The 25,679-nt window shown below is 38.8% G+C and overlaps 1 protein-coding gene across 2 annotated transcripts in view; it reads left to right on the forward strand.

Annotated features, from left to right (window-relative positions):
• LOC136373467 (dachshund homolog 2-like) overlaps positions 1-25,679 on the forward strand; it is a 326,642-nt gene that overhangs the window by 243,199 nt on the left and 57,764 nt on the right. Inside the window, exons 4-8 of one of the 2 annotated variants that reach the window (XM_066338367.1) lie at positions 5,130-5,285; positions 8,591-8,763; positions 18,522-18,657; positions 20,644-20,721; positions 21,106-21,107. In XM_066338367.1, coding sequence (XP_066194464.1) covers positions 5,130-5,285; positions 8,591-8,763; positions 18,522-18,657; positions 20,644-20,721; positions 21,106-21,107 — 545 coding nt within the window. The remainder of the gene's footprint in view (positions 1-5,129; positions 5,286-8,590; positions 8,764-18,521; positions 18,658-20,643; positions 20,722-21,105; positions 21,108-25,679) is intronic. The other variant, XM_066338369.1, reaches the window with a different exon arrangement.

Consider the following 25,679-nt stretch of genomic DNA (forward strand, 5'->3'; position numbering starts at 1 on the left):
AAATCTGACAAAAATTGTTTGCGACCTAATCTTGTCTCCCTGGGACTCTCAAAGGTTGATACCACGAAAATGTTGACAGAAAGTTTAGGCTGAAATGTTTTTGCAGAAGATATTCTGTGTAGGCCAAAAAACATGACCATTTTTCCCGATATCAGAGTGAGATTGGGATATTGGCAAAACAGTCTGGAACACCTAAAAACACAGGGATTGGGAGTGCTGGCAAATAGGCCTGTGTTGTTTTGGGAGTCATGGGGTTCTGTATGATCCAAAAATTTTTAAAGGCCCTGTATGTGCTGGACACTCACAAGAAGTTAGATGAGAAATACTTTGAAATTACCAGTGCTGAAATAGCAATGCACTGAATACTTTTTTCTTTGCAGCTGTTGTAATGCTTAATATGCCCAACAGGATGAAAAATGTGTTTAAAAATAATTTGAGAATAAAATTGGCCAGTGAAGATGGTATTGCTTTTTACAATTGAAGTTCAATTTTTCAGGAATGTACCACAAGGAAAAATAAAATGACAGACATAGATTGAAACAATGTGGTTGTGGAATTCAAAGGTAGCTCTGACAGAGAGGATTTCATTTAGCTCAACCAGACAGATTTAAGGCTGATAAAATGAATTTGAAGCCAAATGAAAAGAAACTGTCACCAAATTGAACTGTGATTACTTTCTGGAGATCTTTCAGTACCTAAAACCAACACACTGATTTAATCACTACAGATATGTCTTCAACGAAAATAAAAACCAAAAAAAAAAAAAAACCCAAAAAACCCAAAAACCAAACAACAGATTTTGGGGTTTTGTTCTGAAGAATAGAAATGCGCAGAGAGGCTTATTGCTAAAAAACCTTTGGCTTTAAGAGTTGCTTTAAAAAATTCCTAAAGTTAATGATGGGTGAGTAGCAGCATTTTCAGAAAAAATGAAGCTGAGCTTATCGCTTGAATTTCCTTCAAATAAATGAAATGTAACAGAAACTTAAACAGAGACACTTTGCTTACAGACCTGTATGTGATGGTAAATCACCTTCCTGTGGGGCTGTGGGGGAGGGGAGGGGGGGGGTCTATCACTGACAGCAGGTGGATGTATTGCTAGGGATGATTATCCTTGTTCGTTTGTGGTACCTGTGATTTATCTCCTAAATTCACCTGATTTCTGCTTCTGCTTAGTTGAACATTAGTGTAATTCATGCACTGCTAAATAATTTCTCTAAAATAACCTGTTCAGACTGGTAAATACCAGACTTCATTTATTACACAGTAATTAACTGCCCAAATCCACGTGGAGTCCATCTTTATCTGTGCCCTCTGTTTCCCTGGACACTGCAAACACTCAGGCCTTTCTTTAACCCATATTGTGCTTTTAGCTGCACCTCTGAGAGCAGAGCTTGCTCCACACCTCTGCTGTGTGCTCTGAACTGGGTGGGTGAGGCAGCCCAGACTTTTTTTCCCCCTTTCTCCCGGCTGTGGTCAGGAATCCACCAGCTCTGTGCCTGCACCTGCCAAGCATCAGCTCTGGGGGCTTTCTCTCTTTGCCTTTCCTTATGCTGAGTACAATCTGTTCTGGAACAAGATCGACCTGAATGCAAACAGGATAAGGAAAAATTACCTTTCTGTTGTTGAGTTTTCTCTCTTGGAGGGAAGGTCATGTGGGTAGTGGGTAAGAGGGTCAAATGTAAAGCTTTTGGTAAAGTGTATAAACGATGTATTGGCATTTTGAGAAATAACTTCTGGTTGCCTTAATAATATTCCTATGACACTCATGTATCAAGTTACTCATAATTTAAAATTAAATATTCTTTCTCATATAAAATAAATAAAAATATGTATTTCCCTTCATATAAAAGAGGTAGGTCCCATTGCTGTTTCCTGTTGTCTCATTTTTCTTGGGAGTATATGTTTTCTTTCTTTTTTCCATATATTTTTTCCATTATGTTTTATATACCTAAAAGAAATTACTTAAAATACACCTCTGTATATACTGTAAGCTCATCACACAAAAGACAGGATTGAAAATAAAAAAATATCAAAAGAAAAATGTGACATCTTTGCCTTGTGGATGGCACCTGTTTGGACAAAAAATGGCAATTAACAGAAATCTGAAAAATTGTGGTTAAAAATTAATTTGAAGCATTAAGGAGGATTCAGTTTTTATTAATGCATTCACTTCTAATTGTTATGGCAACAAAGAATTTGTAGATACACATTGATATATTGCATGTCAGATATGTATTTGCTGATCAAACATGCTGACAACTGTGTTACCAAATAAGAAAATTGTATGCTCAAAAATAAATACCTTTTTTTTTAACGTTGCATGGCATTTAAAGGATTGAGTGTATCAGCACAGGTTTACATGTCACACAGTTGGTTTTTACTGTGAATCTGCTTCTGGCTTGCTGTAAATTTGTATGTAGTCTTTTTCTTATCCTATGGGCATAGATACTCCAGGGAAGAATGCAAATTTTCTTTTAAAATTGTTATTTTTTAGCTGTGCAGAGGGACTGTGGTAGGATGAATCAAAGGTGTCTGTGGTGTAGGGCACAGGAGTAGGACCACAAGACCTGACTCGTTTCCAGTTCAGTTTCCTCACTGGTGTAACAGGAAGTTCCTAATTCTGCCCCTCAGCTTTCCCACCTGGAGCTAACCGCACTGCCCTTATAAAACACTTCACACCTGAGCAGTTGTAGGTAAGAGCTGTTCTAATTATTATTTTATTTTTAAGAACCTGCCTACTAAATAGGAAATGCAGTCCAGGCGGAGAGATGGAGCTGTTATCTGTGGGATACTGCAGGCTAAGGATGCATTTCATTTAACATCCACTTTTATTATACGTCTTGCACTCAGGTGTATTTTTTTTCTTTCTCTAAGGAGAAGTGATAGGGAGCATAAGAATACAAGAATGGTCTGTAGAGATAAGTGTATTGCAATTTATTCTTGTGTTGCTGGCACTGAATACTGGGGCAGATTTACAAGTGGAATTTGCAGAGGGAAAAGTTAATATTGTCCCCATCTGTAAGAACTGGTCCAGTGATTTGGACTGTGTGACATAATTTAAATTTGGTTTTCCCTTCCATTGCAGATTTCTTGGGTTTCCTTAAGCAAGTCGCTTTTCTTCACAGGGAAATTCTCCATCTGTAAATTTGGAATAATGGAATTTTGCTCTGGAATGTGCAGCGGTTGTAGAGCTGGGCTCAGAGAACTGCTAGGGCTCTGTTACTGCAGTGTCAGGGCCATGATGCTCTGAAAGGCAAGATAAACTTCCAGAATTAACTAAATGAGCTGAGTTTAGACCATCTGTGCCTAGGGCTGGAACTACCCAGGGCAGAGGAACACGGGGAGAGGGAAACTTTTAGATGAAGACTCAGTTTTTCTTTTCATTCAGAATTCCCAACAAACTGTCTTTGGTCCAATTTTTGTGGCCAGTGCCCTGATACGTGAAATTACAGCTACAAAATGTGTTCCTAAGCAAAATATTTATGGAAATATATGTGTGTTTTTTGAGGAAGTAAATGTTAAATTTGAGTGTAAATGTTAAATTTGTTGAAAAAGCATGTGGAGAAAATTAAAACTCACTTGTTAAAATCAAATGCTCAACATTTCCTCCAAAAGTCCTTCATAAATTGCACATTTAACTTCTGAAACACATCAAATACTACCCCAGATTCACAGTAGTCAAAGGGAACAACTTCCACACTAAATAGCAGTCAAATGTTATTTGAAAGACCTGATATACAGTATATTAAATAACAAAGGTGCTGACACAGCCTCAACTGTAGTAGTTCTAATTACTGCAGTATGCCATGCTATATTATATCACATGGCATAATTTAGTGTATCTTTCTTTGTCAGTATATTACTCATCATTTTACAAATTATAACTCTTTTATAGGAAGATAATTCATACTTGGACATAGTGCTAAAATGATGGAATGTTTTCCTTTTTTCTCAATCACTGATCTTTCAAACTTTTGCATTTAGCAGTATTAATCATGTTTATTAGCCAAGTGTTGTCATAAAGAATGGAATTTCTCTGTTACTTTCATATTCAATTAAAATGGTTTTTTGCTTGCTGCCTCTATCTGCTGCACTCCAGTAACCTGTTTACTTATTCTAATTGAGATCCTTGTTCATAAATTTAGAACAAAATCAATACTGCAGTTACATGTTTTTCTAACAATCTATAATCTAAGTGACAGCGTGGGGTGTACCTGAGAGGGGAGTGATCTTAAAATACCTTTTAACTCTAGAAATGGTCATTCTAACTTTTTTTTAGGTGTTCTCTTTTGTGGACTAGATATACTTTGGAATTCACTAACATAGTCTACTTAACCTTCTGTTTAAAAGGAATTTGTTATTCGAGTGTGTAATACTGCAAAAAGTAGTCTGTAAAATTGCTGGAGAAGACCAGATAGAGATTCAAGACACCAAGTGCTCTGTTTCCTAGACTTTGTGTTTGTTTTAGACAGTAATTACTATGCATAATTCCTGAATATTGATGATTTCCAAGCACAGCTTGTGCCCAGCTCATTTAACTCACCAAGTGAAGGATTTCATGTGAGGCATCCTCAGGGCCAGGCCCAGCAGTGGAGGGGGAGCTACTGAAGCTCAAAGATAACCAAGCTCAAGGATAAACTGTAGTAAGCTCTTCAGGGGTGAATTCCAGCTGGAATGTGGTGACACTGGAGGGAGGGAATGGCCAAGTGCCTCCAGGATTGACAGTGCAGAGGCCTGATGAGCACAAGGGTGGACTTGGATGAGTGTCTGGCAGGGACTGGTGGCCTCATGTCCTGTGATAGCAGGAGATGGTGACTCAGACTCTCAGATGTTCCCCTTCTGATAATTCACTTAATCACGATTTATGATTTCATCCTCAGACATTTAGCTTTTCCTGTTTCCACAAACTAATGTTTTGAAAGTATGAAAGTAGGTGATGCTGAAAGTGTCTAAAAATATTTTTTTCCTGATGCTTATTTATTATTTTTTTTTTTAATGTCATGTGCCAGGTGCTGTGCCTGTGCCACGTGCTCAGCTGTGGTAAGGAGTGTTGGCTCATTGCTAACCAAGCAAAATATCTCTGGATAATGGTACATGCCACTCATGGTTTGTTGTGCCCTGTTTTGCAGGTGGGAGTGAATCCTCCTGGGACAAAGACAAGCTCCAGTCTCCCATCACGACGGGCTCCCAGCACAGCATTGGGCACCCCACGCTGTCAGGGCAGTCGAGCCTTGGGAGTGCACACCCACTCAGCCCTCTCCAGCAGAACCACCTGCTCACTAACAGTACGTACTGAGATCCCACTGGGAAAAAAAGAGTGCCTGGAGGGATGCTGGGAGCTGGGCTTGCCTTCCTTCCCAGCCTCAGGGAGGGGGGAAATGATGTGAGACACGTGAGTGACAGGAGAGTCAGTCCTTCCACTGCCAGCTGCTCTTGTGTCTCATGTCCAAGTGATCAGTCTGCGATCAGTCCAAGTCCAAGTGACTATTCCTTCTTGGAATAGTCAGTCACTCATTACTGGGTTTGGGGCTTTCAGTCTTTAATTGATATTTCCATGACCTGGATTGAAAGGAAAAATAATCATAAAGTTGCTTAAAATTTTAGCTGTATGAGAAAATTCTCTTTCAGATGAAAATGCTGACCCACCAAATAAAATAGGAGAGCAAAGAATAAATGCAAAATGTCCAGTTAAAAGGTCATCCACTGAACCCAGCTATCCAAAACAACTAGAATAAAATGACACAAGTTGGATTTGGAACTTAGACCTCCCTGAAAAGCCATCTCTTCTTTTCCTTAGGAAAGGAGCAGGTGGGAAGCCATCAGTTCCACTTCTTTGTGCCCAAAGAGGGAAAGAAGGGAAGGAAAACGTTTTCCAAGATGTTTGGGATTAACATTTAAAAAATTAATGAGGAGTAAATTTATTACTATAGTTGATGATGGATGAAGAATGAAAAGCTCATTTTTTATGAACTCTTGTTGCTTGTTTAAGCTCTTCATCCTCCAAGTTCTGAAAATCGATGTTTGGTGTTAGTTTCAGTAGATGAGTGACATTTCTGGCTACTTACACAATTTTTGGAGTAGTCAATTCATTGCTACCTCTGTCAGGCCCCAGACTTGAGCAAATCAGTGCTATTGAAATGACTCCTACAAAATGAGTCTGCTTTGTTTGTGGGAAGGTGTGGACCTGAGCATTTTGGATTGTCAGTAGTTAAAAATCACCAGGTCATAGGACTCAAATTCTCTGTAGTTTGTCCTTTCATTTTATATTCTTGCATAATTCAATACCTGGATTTCTTTTACACACAGACATTTTGTGTTCTTTGCTCTTAAGGATATTTTCCAGTGCATTTTGTAGTAGGTGAATGTCTATAGGCTGTTAAAGGTTTTACTGGATGTCAGACATTATGCCCAATGATTTGCAAGTGCAGGATATATTTTCCCCATAGTCCTCTGAAATGTTTGATGGATTGTGTCTTAAAACTGGTGATGTGCTGTTAAATTCTCTTTGTAGTTTGCATTTAGTTTGCATGTCAATTGGACTTGATGTAGACATACAACTCAGTGTGGCCAGATGGTGTCTGGGAGTTTTGGAACTCTATAGAAGATGAGGAAAGATTATTGGGCTGTTAAGGGAGATCTGCAAGGGAGCAAAGGCTTGGGGATGCAGGCACTGGAGGGGATTGTCAGTGTGGTTTGAAGTGAAGGGAGATGTATGTGGGCCTTAGTTATTGCCTATCATAATTAATATTGGCATGGATCATCATATAAAATAGAGAGTGAGTCATTAGACATCACAGTTGTTGATCATGATATGCTCATGTTAAACAGGAATAGTGTGGGAGATGGGAATGTTGCAATTCTGCCTTTCCTGGTGGGCACTGTGGTGTTTTTATATCACTGGAGTCAAATTCTGTAGGAATAACATATGTGAGTCAGTGGTATTTTTTGTTGTTAGTTCTGTCATACACCAAAATGATGACTGGCCTTCTCCTTTAAAATAGTTAGAATAAACCCAAAAGTTAAAAACTTTTTAACAATAAACAATCTCAATGGCACATGGTACTGACTATCTGTATGTTTGTGTTATTTAAAATTTGCACATGAATTTTTGAATGAAGATTTCTAATCTAAATGTCATTCAGAAAAATGATAAGACATTTTTGTCTGGCAGAATGAGTCCTGTTTCTATTTTCTGAAAAATTTATTTTAGATGCCCTATAGTAGCTGTCTTCAAGTGATCCCTCTAAAGAACTCTTGAATGCACAATAACCTGAACAATTTTTTCATTGAATTGGTGTCTTGGTCTTGCTTTCCAGTGCAGTCATTACTAAATACAAAAAGTAATACACATGCTGAAATGGAGATTAATGAAGTGTGAGAATCCAATTCTTACTAGCAGTAACTTCACCTTTTTGGCAGTGTCAAGATCTGCAAGTTGGTCCAAATAAATTTCATACCTTCTTAAATTGGTTTATATCCATAGCAGAAGACAATTTAAAGTGACATTTTGAAAATTAAAACCTCTGTCAACAATTTTAACCTCTTATTACGTGTTGCAATTCACAGACCTTCTGTAGAATTGCTCAGTGGTGTCTGTAGTCCAAGCCACAGCCTCCTGAATTCAAGAAATAGTCTGAGTCTAGGAATTCAGTGTGACATTGCTGAGAAGTGGTAATAGGAAGAAATCTTGGTAGGAGTGTATAATCAGATAAATTTATTAATAAATATTCATCTGATATGTTGGAAAACATGCAAATTATATGCATGTTTTGTGGGGTTTTTTTCTTCTTAATTCCTCTTAACTGAGGGATCACTGAACTGGTGCAGTTGTATATTCATTTTGTGTCACTCCCCAGCTGTATGTTCCTCTCCCAAACACAAACCAGCCTTTCCTGGGCTGCACAGACAATTATCCCCTATGGAACCTCAGAATTGCTAAGATTTGCTGCTGTTGGATTTGAGTGGTGGATGTTACAGTGGGATGTGGCAGCTTGTGATGATGCATTCTCTACACCCCCAGCAGGTGTTTCCAAATAGGGAAAGAGTTTCAGTTTACCTTTAGACATTTTAGGAAGTTTACCTAGAAACTTCCACACCCTCCTGACAAGGATTGGTTCAGTGCCAGCACAAGGGCATGGATTGGGCTCTGAGTGTAACTCTGAGCCTCTTGGTGATCTTATTGGCTGCAAGCCACGTTATCCCTCCTAGAACATTCAGTATTAAGGAAAGAGCACAAAAGGAAGTAAAGGCTTTTTGGAGGTGTCTTAGCAAGGTGCAAGAGGTTTTCTCAGACACCTGTGCACGGTTTATCATTTGTTTTCTGTAATGTTTGTTATTTTGGTATTTTTACTTATTAAACCTTTTGATTTACAAAACACCTCCAAGGAGCCGTCTCACTCAAATTAATTATAGCCACTTCTCTGCAATGGCTGGTCCCTCAGAGATTGATATATTAGCACATGGCTTATTACATTCTGGCCACGTGCTACTCAGTATCAGCAGCCCTGCATGTTGTCCCAGTGACGTGGTGGATGTTGCAGTGGGATGTGGGTGCTCAGGGTGCCTGGGTGACGTGTCCTGCTCTCCACAGGGATAGACCTGCCCTTCATGATGATGCCGCACCCCCTGCTCCCCGTCAGCCTCCCCCCGGCCTCGGTGGCCATGGCCATGAACCAGATGAACCATCTCAACACCATCGCCAACATGGCAGCGGCGGCGCAGATGCACAGCCCCCTCTCTAGGGCAGGGGCCTCCGTCATCAAGGTAAGGCCTCCTCTGCCTCACAGAGCATCTGCACTGACCCTCTCAGGGAGGAGAAGGACAGGGCAGGGAGTTTACACTGCTCCAGCTCACTCTGGCTGCTCCCAACACTGAGCAGCACATGCCACTGCAGCCAAGTTCAGCTGCTCTGATCTGTCAGTAAGCCTATAATGTAATTAAAAATGGACACCAACACTCACTGCAGGCTAGCGTAAGATCTGTGAAAGCTTAATAACTCTTAAAATGCTGTTTAAGGTCAAACTTAAGAGAAAATGCTGTAGGAGATGGGAAGAATTCTAGTGCACTGCAAATTCAGAACAGGTAAATAGCAGAGAAAATGATCACAAGTACCTTAGTGAGGCTGAAGAACAAAACAGGAATTCTAGCACTGCAAATCCAGAGTAGGTAAATACCTGAGAACATTATCACAAGTACTTTAGTGAGTAGAGTCTCTGGTAGCCAAACCTGAACTTCCTTCTGGTTGATTAAAACATGTTTGTATTTTGAAAGGCTTGTCGTAGTCTCTACCAAATAGGCTGTTCAGAAATGTTCTTGCCTGTGCGGAGAGCTGCTGTCCTGCCACACACTCAAAAATGCATTAAAACAAGAAATTTTCAAAATAGAAGTGTGTAAGATCAGTGCATGTGAAGGATTGGTGTGATAGGATTCTCTAAAAATGTGTCCACTTTTTACTGAGCAAAAATTAAAGGTATTAGCAGTCTGACTTGTGTGTGTGTTTGCATGCACATGTGGGTTTCTTGTTGACAAGGTAAAATGTTGTCAGCTTTGAAAGCTCATTAGTTTAGTCCATTTTTCTTTGGGTTTAAATATATGAGTCTACAAAGCTATCTGTTCTGGAAAGTAAATGTCTTCAATATTTGTGTTCATTTATACGCATGTATCCCTGTCACTCTACAATCTGACTTCTGAGTTGCTTTATTCTTACAACTCTCACTGATTTGCTGAACTTAACCCCTCATATCTTTACTGTAAAACATCTTAATTAAAATGTGTCATTATTTTATCATTGACAAAGTCACTGTTTCCAACACTACAGTCCAGTAGTGAGAATACATTAAGTGAGGGTTGTGTTGCATTTCCTTTTGTCATAGGCTGATGCTTCAGGAGATTTTGTTTCTAAATCAAGCAGGAAAAGAAACTAGCAGTACCCAGGCATGTGTTCATAATTCATGCCCATGTGTTCTGATAGCAACACCCTCTCAAGGAGGACAGCAAATGTCTCTTGTCACATCACTGCTGTAAAATTCTACATCCCTCTGTTGTTGATGTTCTGGAGGGGTTTGTTTGCCTTCTGATTTTCTTTCTAGCCCTATGCAGCTCCAAAATTGCATAAGGTTGTTTCTCTTTTTTACTGAGAGTCCACTTCCAGATTAGGGCAAATTTTGTTCTGAATGCTTTGGTTTTGTTGATATTTATTTTTCTTGGATTCTAGGGAGACTGGGGTGACATTTCCCATTAGGATCCCTACTTAGGATTAAGATGTGTAAAAACTTCTCTTTATCATCAGCATACCTGCACAGTTGTTGGCTGAGTGGGGAAAACATCTCTCTCTGATGTCCAGCTGTATATTAGTTAATGCAAGTTATTAAATTATTATAAATTACTTGAGATTCCATTAATTTCAAACCATAACCTTTCCTTTACCTGTTCAGAGACCTCTTGACAAAACCCTAATTTAAACACAGCAGTGGAATATTTGTAGCAGCAAGCAAGAAGCTTTGATTGTATTCTAAATGTTACCAGTATGTCAACATGACGATTAAATACATATTTGTAAACAATGCTAGTCCTTTGTAATTTAAACTGCAGTTTCTGCAGGCAGTTGGGTTTCAGGGTGTTATTTAGCAGGCCCTTGCTGATGTGCGTTACTCATTTACAGCAATTTTTTTCCCCAACACCTGCGCTAGAGGAGACACAGTATCTCCACAGCAACACGAGGTCTGGCCAGCACTCTGGTGGGAATTATTTCCTCTCATGTTGCAGAGGAAAATGCACCAGTAGCCAACATGACAGAGGCAGAGTGGAGATCCTTTGCTCTATTACTCCTCACCTGTCAAGTGGTGCTGCATCTTTCTCTAGCTTGTTCTGAGTGCTGAAACTGTAGAGGAATTTTATTAGTGTTAGGCTCCTTTTGTCCTTTCCTTCCCTTATGTACAATCATCCAGGAGAGAATGACGACCAGTTAATATGAAATTCTTGTACTAAATGAAACATATAAAAGAAAAGCATTGCTGTTCCTGCTGTCAGTAATACTTTTATTATAGGACAATATTTAAGTGCATTTAATAAGTACAAAACAGCTAGTTTTCAATAGAATGCAATCCCAGCATCCTGTTTTTTACTTAAAATGGGAGAAATTAATCGACTATATTGAGTGTGTGTCTGTTTCGATAGTGTGCTGACTAAAATACCACTTGGCCTGTTTTCTATAGGTGTGAGAATCAGCTGCTTTATAAGGTTTTGAATGAACTCATTATGCTTTTTATATCATGTTTGTCATTTAGAAATAAGCTGTTCTACCAAGATATGCATGATCAGCAAAGTTAACTTAGTGCTTCAGAAAGAAATGTCATAACTATGAAATTTTATTTCTCCCTGACAGGAACACCATAAATTAGGGAGGCACAATGGCCAGGCTCACAAAACCTTCTTAGCCATCTCTAACATGATGTGATGTGATTATAGCAGCACCAGCAGCACTGTGGCTGCAGTTCTGGCAGTGCCCCTGTGATAAATCCAGCCTTACAGGGATTTACTGCATATCTGAAGAAGCTTGCTGGGTTTGAAACTTGGCTCAAATGGCTCATAAGAATCTCTGTGATAATCTTGGACTGTTCAATGAAAGGCTACTTTCTCAGATGTCCTTGGGAACAGGCTGGTGGGATATACTGTGGTTAGGCTGAGCTTGAAATTCTGGGAACCAGACCCAAACCAGGGGCCTTAAGCTGCTCCTTTTGTGTTAAATATGCAAAGAGTACTGACAGTAATGAGGCAAAACTTCATGCCAGAGATCTGAGACTTATTTTCTCCCAAATTTTCCCTGCTTCTCATTTTACTTACCTGACATATTTGGCACTCTCCTTCCTCCTCTTGCTCACGTCTTACTCTCTTCCTCCTCGTGCTCCCTCCCTTTCCTTCTGGCAGACAGCCTCTTTGGAGCTTCTGAGGGATGTGCTCTTCCTGAGTAGGAGTAGTTCTGAAAATTGGTTTCCTGCTGTCCATTTTTCTTTTGTTGTCATCCCCTCATGCTTGCTGTATTCCTGCTTTTCTCTTATTCTTTCTTGCTCTCATCGAGGTCCCAGTTGGGAATAAATGGTGCTTTTGTTGAGTGCAAATGGGAAACACAGAAACCCCCCCCCCCCCCAAAAAAAAAAAAAAAAAGTAATTAAAATGCTTTAACAATCATTTTCAATTTCATATTTCAGAATTCCTTGAGAATTTCACCCCAGTGCACTTCGGGAACAAATCTGATAAATAGAGCAAAGCATTATTTGTACAGTGGGATCTAGACATGCAGTAGAGACTTCTGAGTCTCCTTCTATTTGAGTTTTGTTTTTCTCCTGGTTTTGTGGGATTTTTAAGGCATTTGTAAAGGATGTATATGACATGATTTTAAATTCCCTGAAGAGAGTACAGATGGGCTGTGTAATTATTGCTGAGAGGTGCTATTTTCTGTGTGCTCTACAACTCACATTCATAATGTTTGCCTGACAGCCAGAAAAATGTAGCTATCTCAGAATGCTCTGAAACACTACTTCTCACAGTAGAATCATTTCCCATTACAGAATTTCTAACATCAGTAATTTCATATATCTCTGTGCATTCAATCCATTATGAATTGTTTTCAACATATTGCAACGTTTATAAAATAAAACTTCTCTACAATAATGTGATTTTTCATAGTATTAGATTTATTCTGTCCTGTTCCATAGCAGGCAGCTGATTGCTGGAATGAGACTGGGCTATATTGGAGGAGTGACATGTGAAACACAGGAGTTTGTTTGCTTCTTATAAGGTTAGTTTTTGTGACTGTATTTGAGGTGAGGGAGGAGTGAGTGTGCAGGTTTGTATCACTTTATTCACTGATTCAGAGAAATTACTCTGCTGGGAGATGTTCAGATCCTTTCAAATTGCATTAAACACCCTTCTCATCTCCTCCTTTGGAGGGAGGCTGTCCCTCTCCCTGCAGTGCCAAGAGTGCCTGGCTCCTTACCACCCTCATTGAGAGGTTTTAAGCATTGAAAACTTATTTTAAACTTCCAAGTGGAAAAAAAAAAACCCGATCAGAAACATCTTTCGCAGAGCTTGCAAAGGAAAATTGTTAGGCCAAGCACATCTAAGCTCTTAGTTCTGGCTCAGATCTTTTTAGTATTAGCTTAGTCATTTGCATTTGTCCTTAATGACTGATATGGCTCTAGCATAGATGAGGTAGAGCATTATCATCATTAGTCCTGGGAGAGCCTTTCCTCCCTTCCATGGCAGCACTGGGTGAAACAATTCAGGAGAGGGGCACAAGTACCAGGTTTCCACCATGAGATCCTTTCCAGTTTCAGGCACTGTTGTGCTCTCAGATTGAAAGTAAAACATCAAGATCTTAACCCAGGAGTGAACGTTTCCACAGCTGTCCCAGTGACTGCTAATTTAAGAAATGGAGAAGAAGGCAGCTCCTGTTTGGCTGTTTCCCAACACCATCTGATTAGCTGCACTTCTCTGATTGGCTGAGCAGCTGGCAATTAATGGATTGATAGGAAGTAGTCAGGAGAAGTAGTCACAAGGTAATGGAATTAGTGAGTGAACATCTGGTATTAAAATCAGTAAATGTAGGAGTTTTTATGATTTCTTAAATTCTATGAGAAAAGAATTGCTGGTTGACTACAACTGAAACAACTATATGTACACAATGGAAAAAAAATGCATTTTAAATGGCAAAGTACATATTTTAAGCAAATGACTTCCCAATACACTGCAAAAGATGAACAGGATCCAGCTGGCTTTCAGACACACAGATCCTATCTTGGTTTTTAGATCAGCTGTTTACCTTGTTCATCTCCAGTACCTACAGCAATCACAGGTACTATAAGTAGCTCAGGAGACCAACAAGTCACCTCCAGTCTTTGTGTATGCTCATTTCCAGGGTGGAATGATTCAAAATCCAAACCAAACTGCTCTTCTCTAGCCCAGAAATGGCTGTGACCATCCTAGTTTTTGTTGGCATCAGTTCAGGTGTAGCACAGCTCCTGCTTCCTGTGGCAGGTTTTTTTTTTTTTCCTTGGAAAAGACTAAATTGAGTAGTCCATCAGTTAAGGACTGTAAACTTTAGAACACTATTAAAAATGTGCCAGTTATTAGGATTCAAAGTGCATTAGTATCAACTAAAGTCAATTGGAAAGAAATACATCTTAGTATTAACTAAAAAAAGGAAGTGTTACTAATTCAGGTCTTTGCTGACTGGAATTGTGAATTGTGTTAACTTTCCTTGTTCTTCTCACTTGCTGAGGATGGGATTCAGCCAGGGAGGGGGAGCAGAGGTAGCTCAGCAGGGAATTCAGGCTGGAGGTGGGGAAGGCTGCAGGCAGACTCTGCCTCCCTGTCCTGGCTTCACAGACCCCTCCAGAGGAGTCACGCTCTGGTTTCTAGAATTTTTTTATTTCTGTGTAGTCCATTTTGAGAATATGAATGGAGGTCTTGAAACCACTGGGAGGTTGAGGTGTGACATTATGAACATCCCAGTGTGCAAATTAATGCTGTGATTTTTTCTGCCAGAGCCCATGAACTCTTGTTTTTCCAACATAGTCAACATCAGCTCGAAATCTTTCTTACAACTCTTGAAAACTCTAATCTAGGCCTAAAACCAGTAGAATCTCCCTTTTCCCTTCCTTTCCATTTCATTAGAGAGGGTGAATTCCAGCCACTGTAGAGCCCTGTGGAGTAGAGTAGCAGCACCTCAATTAAATATGAAATATCAAGATAAATGTCTGAATAAAACATCCAAGACTCAGAAAAACTTCCAGAACCTGCTTGTCAGCACTGAAATGCCACTAAATCTGCTAGGAACTCATTAATAGATTAACATTTGGAAGCGCAATTACAACTACATTACAACTACAAATAAAAATAAAAAAGAAAATCCAGCAGCGTCATTTCTCTAAACTCTTGACATAATAGAAAGATCAATACTATAAAAAATCAGAGGTAAGGAATTAAGGTCAAGATGATTATGTCAAAAATAGTAACCTGTTCATATATATTTCAAATAAAACTAGTGTGGATGCAACTACCTTGTAGTATTTCCTATTACTGGTGTGGAATACTCCCTCGCAGGGGAGTGAACAGGGATATTGAGCTGAAATCAACGATCTCTCTGAAAATTGGGTGAGTTCATGACTTCAGTGCCATTAAGCTAAATCACAACTAAAATTAACAATGTCAAGCTTTGTGGCTACATTTTCTGAGGCAGAGAAGGACACTGATTTTTAGTGAGACAAATATATTACCCTTCAAGAGGATCAAATACTGGAAAAGTCCTTTTTGAGAATTTATGTTACAGCTCTGTAAAGGAAGGAAAAAGGATGCGATAAATAGATACTGTAGGTAGATAAATAGGTGAGATCTTGAAATGTTTTCATTTTTCATAAAATTCTCACAATCTGTAGAATCCTTATGTATAATTCATTCATTTATAACCTGGAATATTAATCTTGCAAATTTATGAATAGAAAGAAATTTAATTGGGGAAAATATTACTTTATTTAGGAATATTTCTTTATTACTGTGAGTTTACTTAGTGTGGGACCAGGCTGCCCTGCAGGGTACAGGGGGAACTGAGCCATTTTCAAAGGGAAAAAATATATATATATATATGAAAAGTAATGAGGTTGTAAAATACATAGATGACAAATAAAATGAAGTCATCAATGTGTAGAAAAAAATGTTAAGATTTTAGATTTGCAATTTTCCTGTTTAAATGCCCTCATTTATTTGTTACAAATACTGTTAACTCTGTGTTTGGAAAATGGTGAGGACATTATAACTTGTGTTCTCATTTGTAATAAAATAGATTAACTTGCTGTGAATTTTTAACTAGGCTGAGACACAACAGTAGCTACCTAATGAACCAGAGCACATTGCTGTTAAGTAGCTAAATAGATACATACTCATTACAGGACTGAAAAATGGATCTGTTTACCAGCAAAAGAAGAGTCTGCTCATAGCATTATTCATTATAAGAGGGGAAATTCAGCACATTTCCACATAAAAATGTAGAAATTGATAATTTCTTGATCCATATGCAGCCTCACGTGGTGATGCTCCATCCTCATTTGGAGCACAATACAGAGGGAATTTCATCTCCTTTGTTGCTTATAGGGAAAACTATGCCTTCTCCGTGCCTGGAAATTGATGTTACTGGTAAGACATTAGATGACATAATCAACTAATTCTCTTTGAAAGTGATTCACTGTGTGATTAAGAAGGACATTATTATTTGACACTTTTACTTCTGTCTGAAGATTTCAAACCAAGACCCTGAGTTTGAAGGCAAATTACTCCAAGCAGAGATTATTTCATAGTGAGAGACAATGGGAAATGCAGTTAACATAAGGAGCTGGAATACTTTGCTTTTCCAAATAATCAGCTTTTGAATTACTCAAATAACTCCCATTGAAGTTGACATATATGGCTGTTTGTGTGATATCTAAGTGTTAATTCCTAGTCATATTTGTTCTTAGGGTTTTTTTGCAGAACAGTTGGCATGTCCTCTCCTTGGCTATTCATTTTCATGGTTGCAGTAGACAATGAAATTTACTTAAACTATGCAGTCTTCTGTAAAATTAACAATTTCAAAATTATATCTTAATTGTAAATTGAGTGCTCTTTGTGGCTAAAAGAGAGGAAATAGTGCCAAAGAGAACTGTTAAAACTGAAATCCAGGCAAATTAAATTGCAGTCAGACTTGTAACCTGTTAGCAGGAACCTGTTTGGAAGCTATTTGCACAAAGGTAAAAAACACACAGGATTTATCCACTCAGGATTGCATGTGTATGGTTCATTGTTATTTAGGACAGTACTTTTTGGGGTAAGAATGTGACTTTTAAAAGCAACTCAGTAAACAGCACATCCACAAAGTCCCAACTCCCTTTTACTCATCTGTTCATATCAGCAGCCTCCAAACCCTCTCTTTTGGAGGCCAAAAGGAAGAAAACACAGGAGACTTTAGGCTCAGTGACTTGGACTTTTTTTTTCTCCCACAGAATTTGAAAACTGCTTTGTATAAAACCATTCAGTTTTCAAAATTATAAAAACTTGTGATTCAACATAATAGACTCATATCTGTTAAATATTAGTGTTAAAAGTCTCCCTTTCAGATCTATTAGTTACTATATGTTCATTAAATAACAGATAAAAGAGTAAATTGCTACCAAGGAGCCAGATTAAACATTCCTAATGAAACATTTTCAGAATAGGTTAGAAAGGAGGAAAGATTGCAAAATATTGAGACAACTTTCCCAGATGAACTGTAATTGTGATTCTTAGTGAGGTGGAGGCAAGAGAATCTCTTTTTTAAAAAAAAGAATGTTAGATTTCAGTTCTGGGTTTGCACAGGAAGCAGCTGATTGCCAGGGCTGAGGGCGACTCCAAAGGTTCTGGAGTTCTGTAAATTCAACCATTTTTCCTCATTAGTGTCTCTCCTTTGGAACTACACCTTCAAGGACTTGGATGGAGGTTTTAAAACTTAGAAGACATTTTAAGAGAAAAATACCTGTAGTAACTGAGGCCCTGATTGTCCCTTTCAGAAGATTCTCATTTTCTGTTGCTTCTGGGAACAGGAATGAGGGGCACTGAAATTTTTAATTAAAAGCGTGTGTGTGGAAACACTGGGTTGGGAGCATCTCAAGTGGTCTCACAATCTCTTTGTCTTAAGGATGGATTTTTACTTATGCCTGTCTGTTATGATTTTTACTTACGCTTGTCTGACCTGTTCCTAAAATTTTTTACTGATGAAAATTCTATCGTATCTTCAGGCAATTTGCAAGTATAGATACACAGAACTGCAAAATTTCATTTTGTCTTTTTTTTTAATTTATTTTCTACCCTTTTTTCCCCTCCTTACTTCAAGTACTATATATATTTAAATTAGAGGTTAATATCAAAGTTTTATGTGCAAATATAAGAATTTCCAACAGACTCTTGTTTTGGTTAGTCAGTGGTGCTTTTCATGCAAGAGGGAAGTTCTTACCAGAGCCACAGCATTTATCATTTGTCCAGGTGCTACCCTAAGAAGATACTGATGTAATAAATTCAGGTACAGATTCTAGTTAAAAATTCACCCGTACAGATTTTAATTACAAATTTGACTGCATTTAGTGACAATTCAGTCCAACTGTGAATGGTTTATTTGAAATGTGACTCACGTATGGCAATCTTACTACTTGTAGATTAAAAGTAGTTTGTGAAAGCAACATGAAAGAATATTCTATATGTTCTTAGGTGTGAAAAGCTTAGAACATAAAAAGTTGCCAACAAGAAAAAGGTGGCAAATGATAAGCTAAGTTCAGACACGTTGCTCGTAGAAGGCTGTATTGGTTTTGGCTATACATGACTCTAAGAGTGACTTCTGTTCTCTGTTTACCTCAGAAACACCACTTGTTATCATTCCTTTTAAGCCAACCTATCATTTTCTGTCTGAACCTTGGTGAAGCCCGTGGATGAAACATCCCAGCCTTGCTTTGTTGTGTCTGCAGGAGAGGATCCAGGAGAGCCCTTCCCCAGCACCATCCCTGGAGGACAGCCAGTGCCCCGGCAGCCACGCATCCTCACACCCCAGCAGCAGCGTGTCCAGCTCCCCGTCCCAGCTGGACAACACTCCCGACAGGATCGGTCAGTGCGGCCTTTCCCCTCCCCAGCCCTCGGGGGGTTTGTTAAGGCCGATGTTTATTTGCTGGGGGGCTCACAGGGACACGCTTGCTGGCTACCAAATTCCCAGAGAGTTTCATCCCTGTGGTATTTTAATTACGTTCATCACTCAGTGTTGGGTCTAATCACTGATAACAGGACAGGGTGACCGAGAGGCGTTCCACTAGTTTTTTATTTCATTATCAGTCTCATTGAAGGATGGTAAAACTCACTCCATAACAACAGAAGCCAAAGTTCTCTTTGTTACAAGGCCTTTTAAAAGTTTTTTAGCCTGTAGGCTAATGCTGAAAGCTTACAAGCTTCTACTTAAGCCAATCACTGAACACTACACATACACCTTACAGCATACAATAGTTGCCTTTTCTATATTTTTTGCAGCTTACAAACTTTCTATGCTCCAAATATTTCAAGGCCTAAAATTCAACTCTGTTTCAAACCTCTATCTATGCAAGCTTATTGCAACTCTGTGAAAGCCCTCTGCTTTTTCAGTTCCCACAATTCCCCCTCTCGGTACAACAATATCCCCTGCACAGAGGGATCACCCTTGTACCCTTCCCTGGTCCAACCAGGTCCTTTGGTGTGCTTGGGGAGGGAAGTGCTGCACAAGGCACCTGCAGTTGAAAAAGAGCAAGGTATCTTTTTCTTCACATGTGTGTGAGAAAAGTCACGGATTATATGATGACTTTTTTGTTCCAAAAACCTCCCAGTGCCCACACATTCCTTCATCACGCCGAGGCTGAGGCCTTTTCTGGCTTTTTTGAGCTCTCCACCACAGCTTTCACAGCCTGTGCACTATCAATTAAAATGCTAATTCCGTCTAGAGAAAGTTTAGATCCTATTCCTGGTGCTTCCAAGAGGGATCTATGGCAAGTCAATTAACATCTTTTCACGTCAGTGTGTCAGTTAGTGTCAACGCTGCTGTCTCCTCATGGCCTGGAGCCCTTGCAGGCACTGCTGAGCCAGATTTAAACCCCAAAAGCCATGCACTCTGGGTGAGTCACTGGAGAGATCCCTCCCATCCACAACCTACTCGGCTGCTTCCTGGGATTTTGCAGTTCTGACCCTGGTCCTTGCAGCCACAGCACTGCCCAGCACACTGGATAGAACCTGATTTCTTTGCCTAAATCTGTGCACACACAGGGCAGACACTGTGGAGTAGATTCCCCACATCATTTTCCTGTGTAAAATAAGGCTGGAAATACACAGGACAAGAAATTTTTAACTTCTTGTAGCAGCATTGAAAAGAGACTGTTGATGTCTCTATGTAGAGATCTAATGCTTACTGTTGTAAAGATATGGATAAATATTTTTCATTGACAGAAATACAATGTTTTCACTTTTGCAATTATAAAAAAAAAGCTCTCCCTAAAATATACTGATGAAGTTTGTAACAAGTGTCCTCCCTGGAATAACTGTAAAGTTTGTAATTGGTGGATTGCAGAGAAGGAAATGTTTTAATCAAATAAGAACAAAGAAAAGAGGCATCCTGAAGTCATAAACTGCACAGCTCTCGCTGAGCTTGCAGGTGTTAAGGAAAGAATTTCCTTCAGCACTAAAATGGAGGAGGGGGGTTGCTGTCACAAATCAATTTGGGCTATGATCTGGCAATCTGTGGTTTTTATTAAGCTTACTGCTTTATAATAATTACTAATACCTAAATCCTTAAATGTATTTTTCCCCAAAATGGTTTTTGTGAAGTACTTTTCCCATTAATTGATTAATTTGAACAATTCATAAGAAACCACATTCATCTCAGTAGTAATTTGTGTTCTATCTTGGTGTCCTTGTCTAACAAACTTGAGCAGATTAGCTTTTACTGCATATTTTACTTGGCTCTAAGAGTTTAAATAACAAAACATCAACCAAGAGGAAATAAAATTAGTATTTTTTTTAATCTTAACATTATTTTTACTGACAGTGTTATGTAACTGTACCCTCTGATTCTTTTAGCCATGCTGACCAACAGCAGGGAAGAACACATTGACCAAGAAACTGGGACCAGCCTAAAACAAATACAAAAGGAGAAAGGTAAAATCACAGACTGTTTTCCATCTCAGGTATTTAATTCCACTTATTATGTGTTTTATTCCTTTTTCTTGTGGTCTGCATATGTAATGACATTATATTACTAATTTAAGAGAACTAAGTGCCTAATTGCCATGAATAATGTATCCAGTGAACTCACATGGAAGTGTAAGCAATGAGAACTTTGCTTCTCTCTGTTTATATAGCATGAGGGTAATATTTTGCAGGTCTTCTGGCTCAATTATTTATGAAGTTCTGAGCAAATATTTGATCACTCATTAGGTATTGTTTGTTTTCCTTCAGGGGATGTGTGTGCAGACTGCTCTGATGCTCTGGGTGAGCAATATAATTTTATATTGTGGCACCAGTGAGGGGCAGCAAGGGAAGAGGTGATGTTTGGCCTGGATGGATTCTCCTGTAGGCAAGGAAGTGCTTCCTCTGCTGGGTTGTCCTTGCAGAGGTTCTTGGGTGCTGGAGAAGGTGAATACTCAGGGATTTATTCTGGGAAAATACTGCAAAGAGATGCTGAGGGGCATAGTGAGGTTTAAGAGTGAAAAAGATGTGAAGGAAAAGAAACAGAAGGAAGGGACAGCATAAGCTAAGTGTACTTGTAAGTCTACTGAGAATATTCATATTTATCATCATAAATGAAAGCACAAACTGATTTATATTTTGGTTGAGGTGATTGTCATGTATTTTCAGAGAAAACTAAAAGGCAGGCATAGACAATTTTATGGGCTACTCAGAAGAGAATTTGGAAACCCTCCATGCCTTGTGATTCCAGAGTTATATAAAATTATTTGAGCAGTGTCATGGTTTTGCACAATTAGTTCTGTTCCTTAGAGGTCTGTGACTGATCGAGTCATGGGTAGGAAGAGCCTGAAACTTCCTCCTTATATTTTGTATTTTCGTACTCAGCTCTCCTTGAAGACAGAAGCTGTTTTCTATTCACTGTTTTTTCTGGGCATTTAAACACTCCTCATGAACCCCAAAAGAGCCCTTCTGTGCCATTCTGAGATAATTTTCTGTCTGGATCATCTTGCTTAAATCCTTCCCTCTTGACTCCTGTTGACATTTACAGAAAGTTACCAGCCATAACTTCACTCCTAAGATTTAAAAATTACATTTCTGTAGTAATTGCATAGTGAGTATTTAATCTAAGCCTGAATGTGTAGTTGATTTTAATTCTTTTGAACTGTGCATGGTTTCTTGCCACATGTTCAGTCATTTTTCAGCAAAACAATTCAGTATCATGTGGGGTTCAAAGATGCAAATCGTGTACTTCTTGGTAGTAGCAGTTCTGTCACTCAGGATGGATGAAGGAAGGTACAGTTTAAGAATCTGAAAAAATAATTCAGAAATCCCCAAAGTAAAAATAATTGAACCTCCATCACCTGTGAACCCAATTCCCAGGCTCCTGTGATCATTCCTTTTAACATGGAATAAATCACAAAGATCTGATGCTAACAGTTTGTGTGCCATAATTCTCCTTAAGATTAAAGTTGTGTAGGTTTATTCATTTCCTAGTCTACATTTTTTCATAATTTCTTTCATTGATTAAGTACTGGGAAATACATCTTTATACGTGTGTTAGTTCTGCATGCACTTAGGGGATGTTTTTAGAATTAATTTAGTGTTCAGAGATCCACCTGCATCAGAAAAAAAAGTGCTTTGAAATCATGAGACATTTTAAAATATTATTTGAGAGACAGAACAAAGTTTCTGATTTTCTACTTGGTCTGCAGATGTCAAGTTTTTCTCAGAAAATATGAGAATTTTTCTTTTGTCTTGTACAGATGTGATTTTTCAAGTCATTCCATGGCTCCACAACCAAAACCTTTTGATGACATTATAGTGGGACTAATATAGAAATTTTAAAGGCACCAACCTTGCATATCCAGGATTCCAAGCTGATTTTGCATTTGCCAGTGGGACAGACCCATATTGCAGTTTCTGTAGGAACAAGTAGGGTTAGTCCTCAATGATTTGTCCTGTGTAGATTCTTTGTTCCTAATACTGTTATTGTTTTCTCCTGTATAAATATTTTGGGCTCTGGTGCACCTCAGTTATGTTGAGTGTTTTAAAATCAGATATGGACACTGTGAGGAGTGTGATCTCTGCTGCCTTGCCCTGCAGAAAACAACCATGTAATTTGTATATAGAGCAAGCTTTGTTTTACCAAACCTGCCATTGCTCTTACCAAGGCAAAATATATTCACCATGGAAAAGATTTTCAAAGTTATTAAGAAAGAATGTAGTTAAAAGTATCAACATTTATTAAGTATGACAAGTAAGCACTTTATACTACCATGGCAAACATATGTTTTCACATCTGTTTTGAGTAATATCATCATGATTTTAAAAATGATTTATAGCTCTGCAGGCCATAAAATGCCAGCTTTGCTCTAAGTTGGAAGTTTTCAAACAACAAAGAAGTTATTGAAGGCGTATATTGAACATGTTTTTGTGTTATACACCTTGACATAACTTCACAAAGCTGAGCTCTCTTTATAGCAATTAAGACAGCAACAATTGAAAATTAAGGAACTCAAATTTATCAGGAGCACAATTTATGTGAAATCTTAGCGTAAAAAATGATAAAAGTTATTGTAATGATTATAGACAAAATACCCCTCAGGACACACAGTTTTTGTTTTCCATGTCCATTTTAAGATCTCAGCAACAGACAAAAATGTGCCACTTTGTGCTCATCAAAGTAATTTCAAGGTGATTAGGGCTGAGGAGAACATAGCTGCACAATAGTGCTTCTTTAGGAGACAGTTAATATGAGGTTGCTGGAATTCCTGTGATTTGTTTGCATGTGTTGGTGGGGCAGAATTTCCGGAATTGGTGGGTCTCATCGCAGAGCATTTAGAGCCCAGTTACAGCCATACCTTTAAGCTTTTTGAAGGAGAAATGCCATTGAATCTCAATTACTCTGCATCCTTTCATCATCCTTTTAGAGGAAGTATGGTCAGATTTAACATTAGAGGGCAACAAACTTCTTTGGAAGTCTGTATGATTTGGGGTCTTTTTATATATATATATATATATATATATATATATATATAATTGTTTTTACTGCATGGATTACACACAGTACTGTATTTTTGTCAAATGTCTTTTTCTGGCATGTAACACCAGCATTTTGCCTGTGCATCTATTTCTGAGTGAAAACCATATCAAGAGTAATCTGCACTTTATTTTGAAATCACTAGTGCAAGGAAACAGTTACGAAATCCACCCTAGAACACAGCCCCACAATTTACCAGCACAGTTACAGAAACTACACTTTAAATTAATCTGCTTCAATACATATCCTGGGAAAAGTCTCTGTTGTGTGGAGTAGGATTGTGTTCGACATAGCCCTGTATAGGCTTTACAGACACCTCCATATGAATTCTGGCATTAGGAAGGTGAAATGAGCCAGAAAAGAATTTGGCTGTGCCTTCCAGACGGATTTAGATGCTGGTACAATTATTCTGTTTGACTGTATGACAAGAAATATTTCAAACTCCTCACATAGGCTGGAGCAATAAAAGGCACTGGCCCAACTCTTGCCACAGTGAAATCAGTGGGGATGTACAGGATGTCTTCAGTGGGAACAGTTTGACCAAAGCTTGGTCTTTTGGAAGGGTTTTCCCCCAGCTCGTGCTGCTGGTTGTTTTCCACACATGGATAGCATGTTCACCTGGGGTTTGGGGTGCCAACCAGAGAAAAATATTGTAGGAAAATTCCATTAATGACCTGTACTGTCACTTACCCACTGTTCATGCAGTCTGTCAGTACAAATAAATATTATTTTTTGCTGAGAAGGGGGCTAGTCCTGTACTCCCAGAGCTGCTTGGGGGCAGTGCTCCCTCCTTCAGCCCATCCTGCATCTCCAGGGCCCAAACCCAGGCTCTGGGCCTGTGTCCTGTGGCCCAGAACACAGTACTCTCCAAACTCTGCATCTGGCAGCTCTCCCTTCCCAGTTTATTAAAGAACACCTTTCCCTTTATTGCTTCAAGGAAAGGGGAATTTTGCATCATTTCTGTCCGCTGAGTGAAATATTTTCAGATGGCCAGAGAGTGCAGTAATGAAAGAGTAACCATATTTATTTATTGGATTTCATTAGCAGAAAAGAGGGTTTATGCTGTTTAAATTAATCACTGCCAAAGGACTGGGCTACTCAGGATGTGAGGGGAAGAGAATGAACAGGTGCAGAACACCTGAAATAGCAACAGGCTGGTGGGGGCTGTGCTCCAGAGGGGGAACTTTCCCAACAATTAATCTGAAAGCATCCAGGTGGAAAAGGGAAGGAGTGAGAAGGAGAATGAGGAGCACAAAGCTGAACCACACGGTGTCTGTGCAAAGTGTGCAGTAGGTGCCAGCACCTCACATGGTTTCTGCGCTGCTTGTTTGACATGTCAGTATTGGCATGTTAAAGATTAAATGAGAAAAAAGCTATTTTCTTCACAAATGTGTTCACTAATACATGAAGAACTCCCCAAATCAGGAGTGAAATCACGTTCATTCTGGTGTCTAAGTGTGTGTATCTCAGACCCTGGGGTTGTTTCATCAGCAATGGGTGCAATAGTACATGAATTTAAAAGTTTCTTTTTCCCAAAACCTTGAGTGACATGTGCAGTGCAAAAGTCCACTGGATAAGTCAGAGATATTTTTACATTTTCTATCCTCAGAGAATACTGAAAGATAGGAAGCATAGTGCTCTATTCTGGATGGAGGCATTTTCCACAAGTGTTTTTTGTTGTTAAATTTAACCTAAAAGTGAACTGACAACTGTTAAAAAGGTGGCCTAATAGATGTGATTGTCAGTCAGTCAATCCACAAAAACCCAAACCCATAAAACCAAGGCAAACTCTATTAACACTTAGATTCACAAAATGTAAATAATTAATAAAGGTAAAGCTTTAGTTTTTGAAGTGTTTGTACTCATGACGTTTTGATTGTCTGCTTAA

Source organism: Sylvia atricapilla, chromosome W, assembly GCF_009819655.1.
Source record: "Sylvia atricapilla isolate bSylAtr1 chromosome W, bSylAtr1.pri, whole genome shotgun sequence".
Lineage (NCBI taxonomy): Eukaryota > Metazoa > Chordata > Aves > Passeriformes > Sylviidae > Sylvia > Sylvia atricapilla.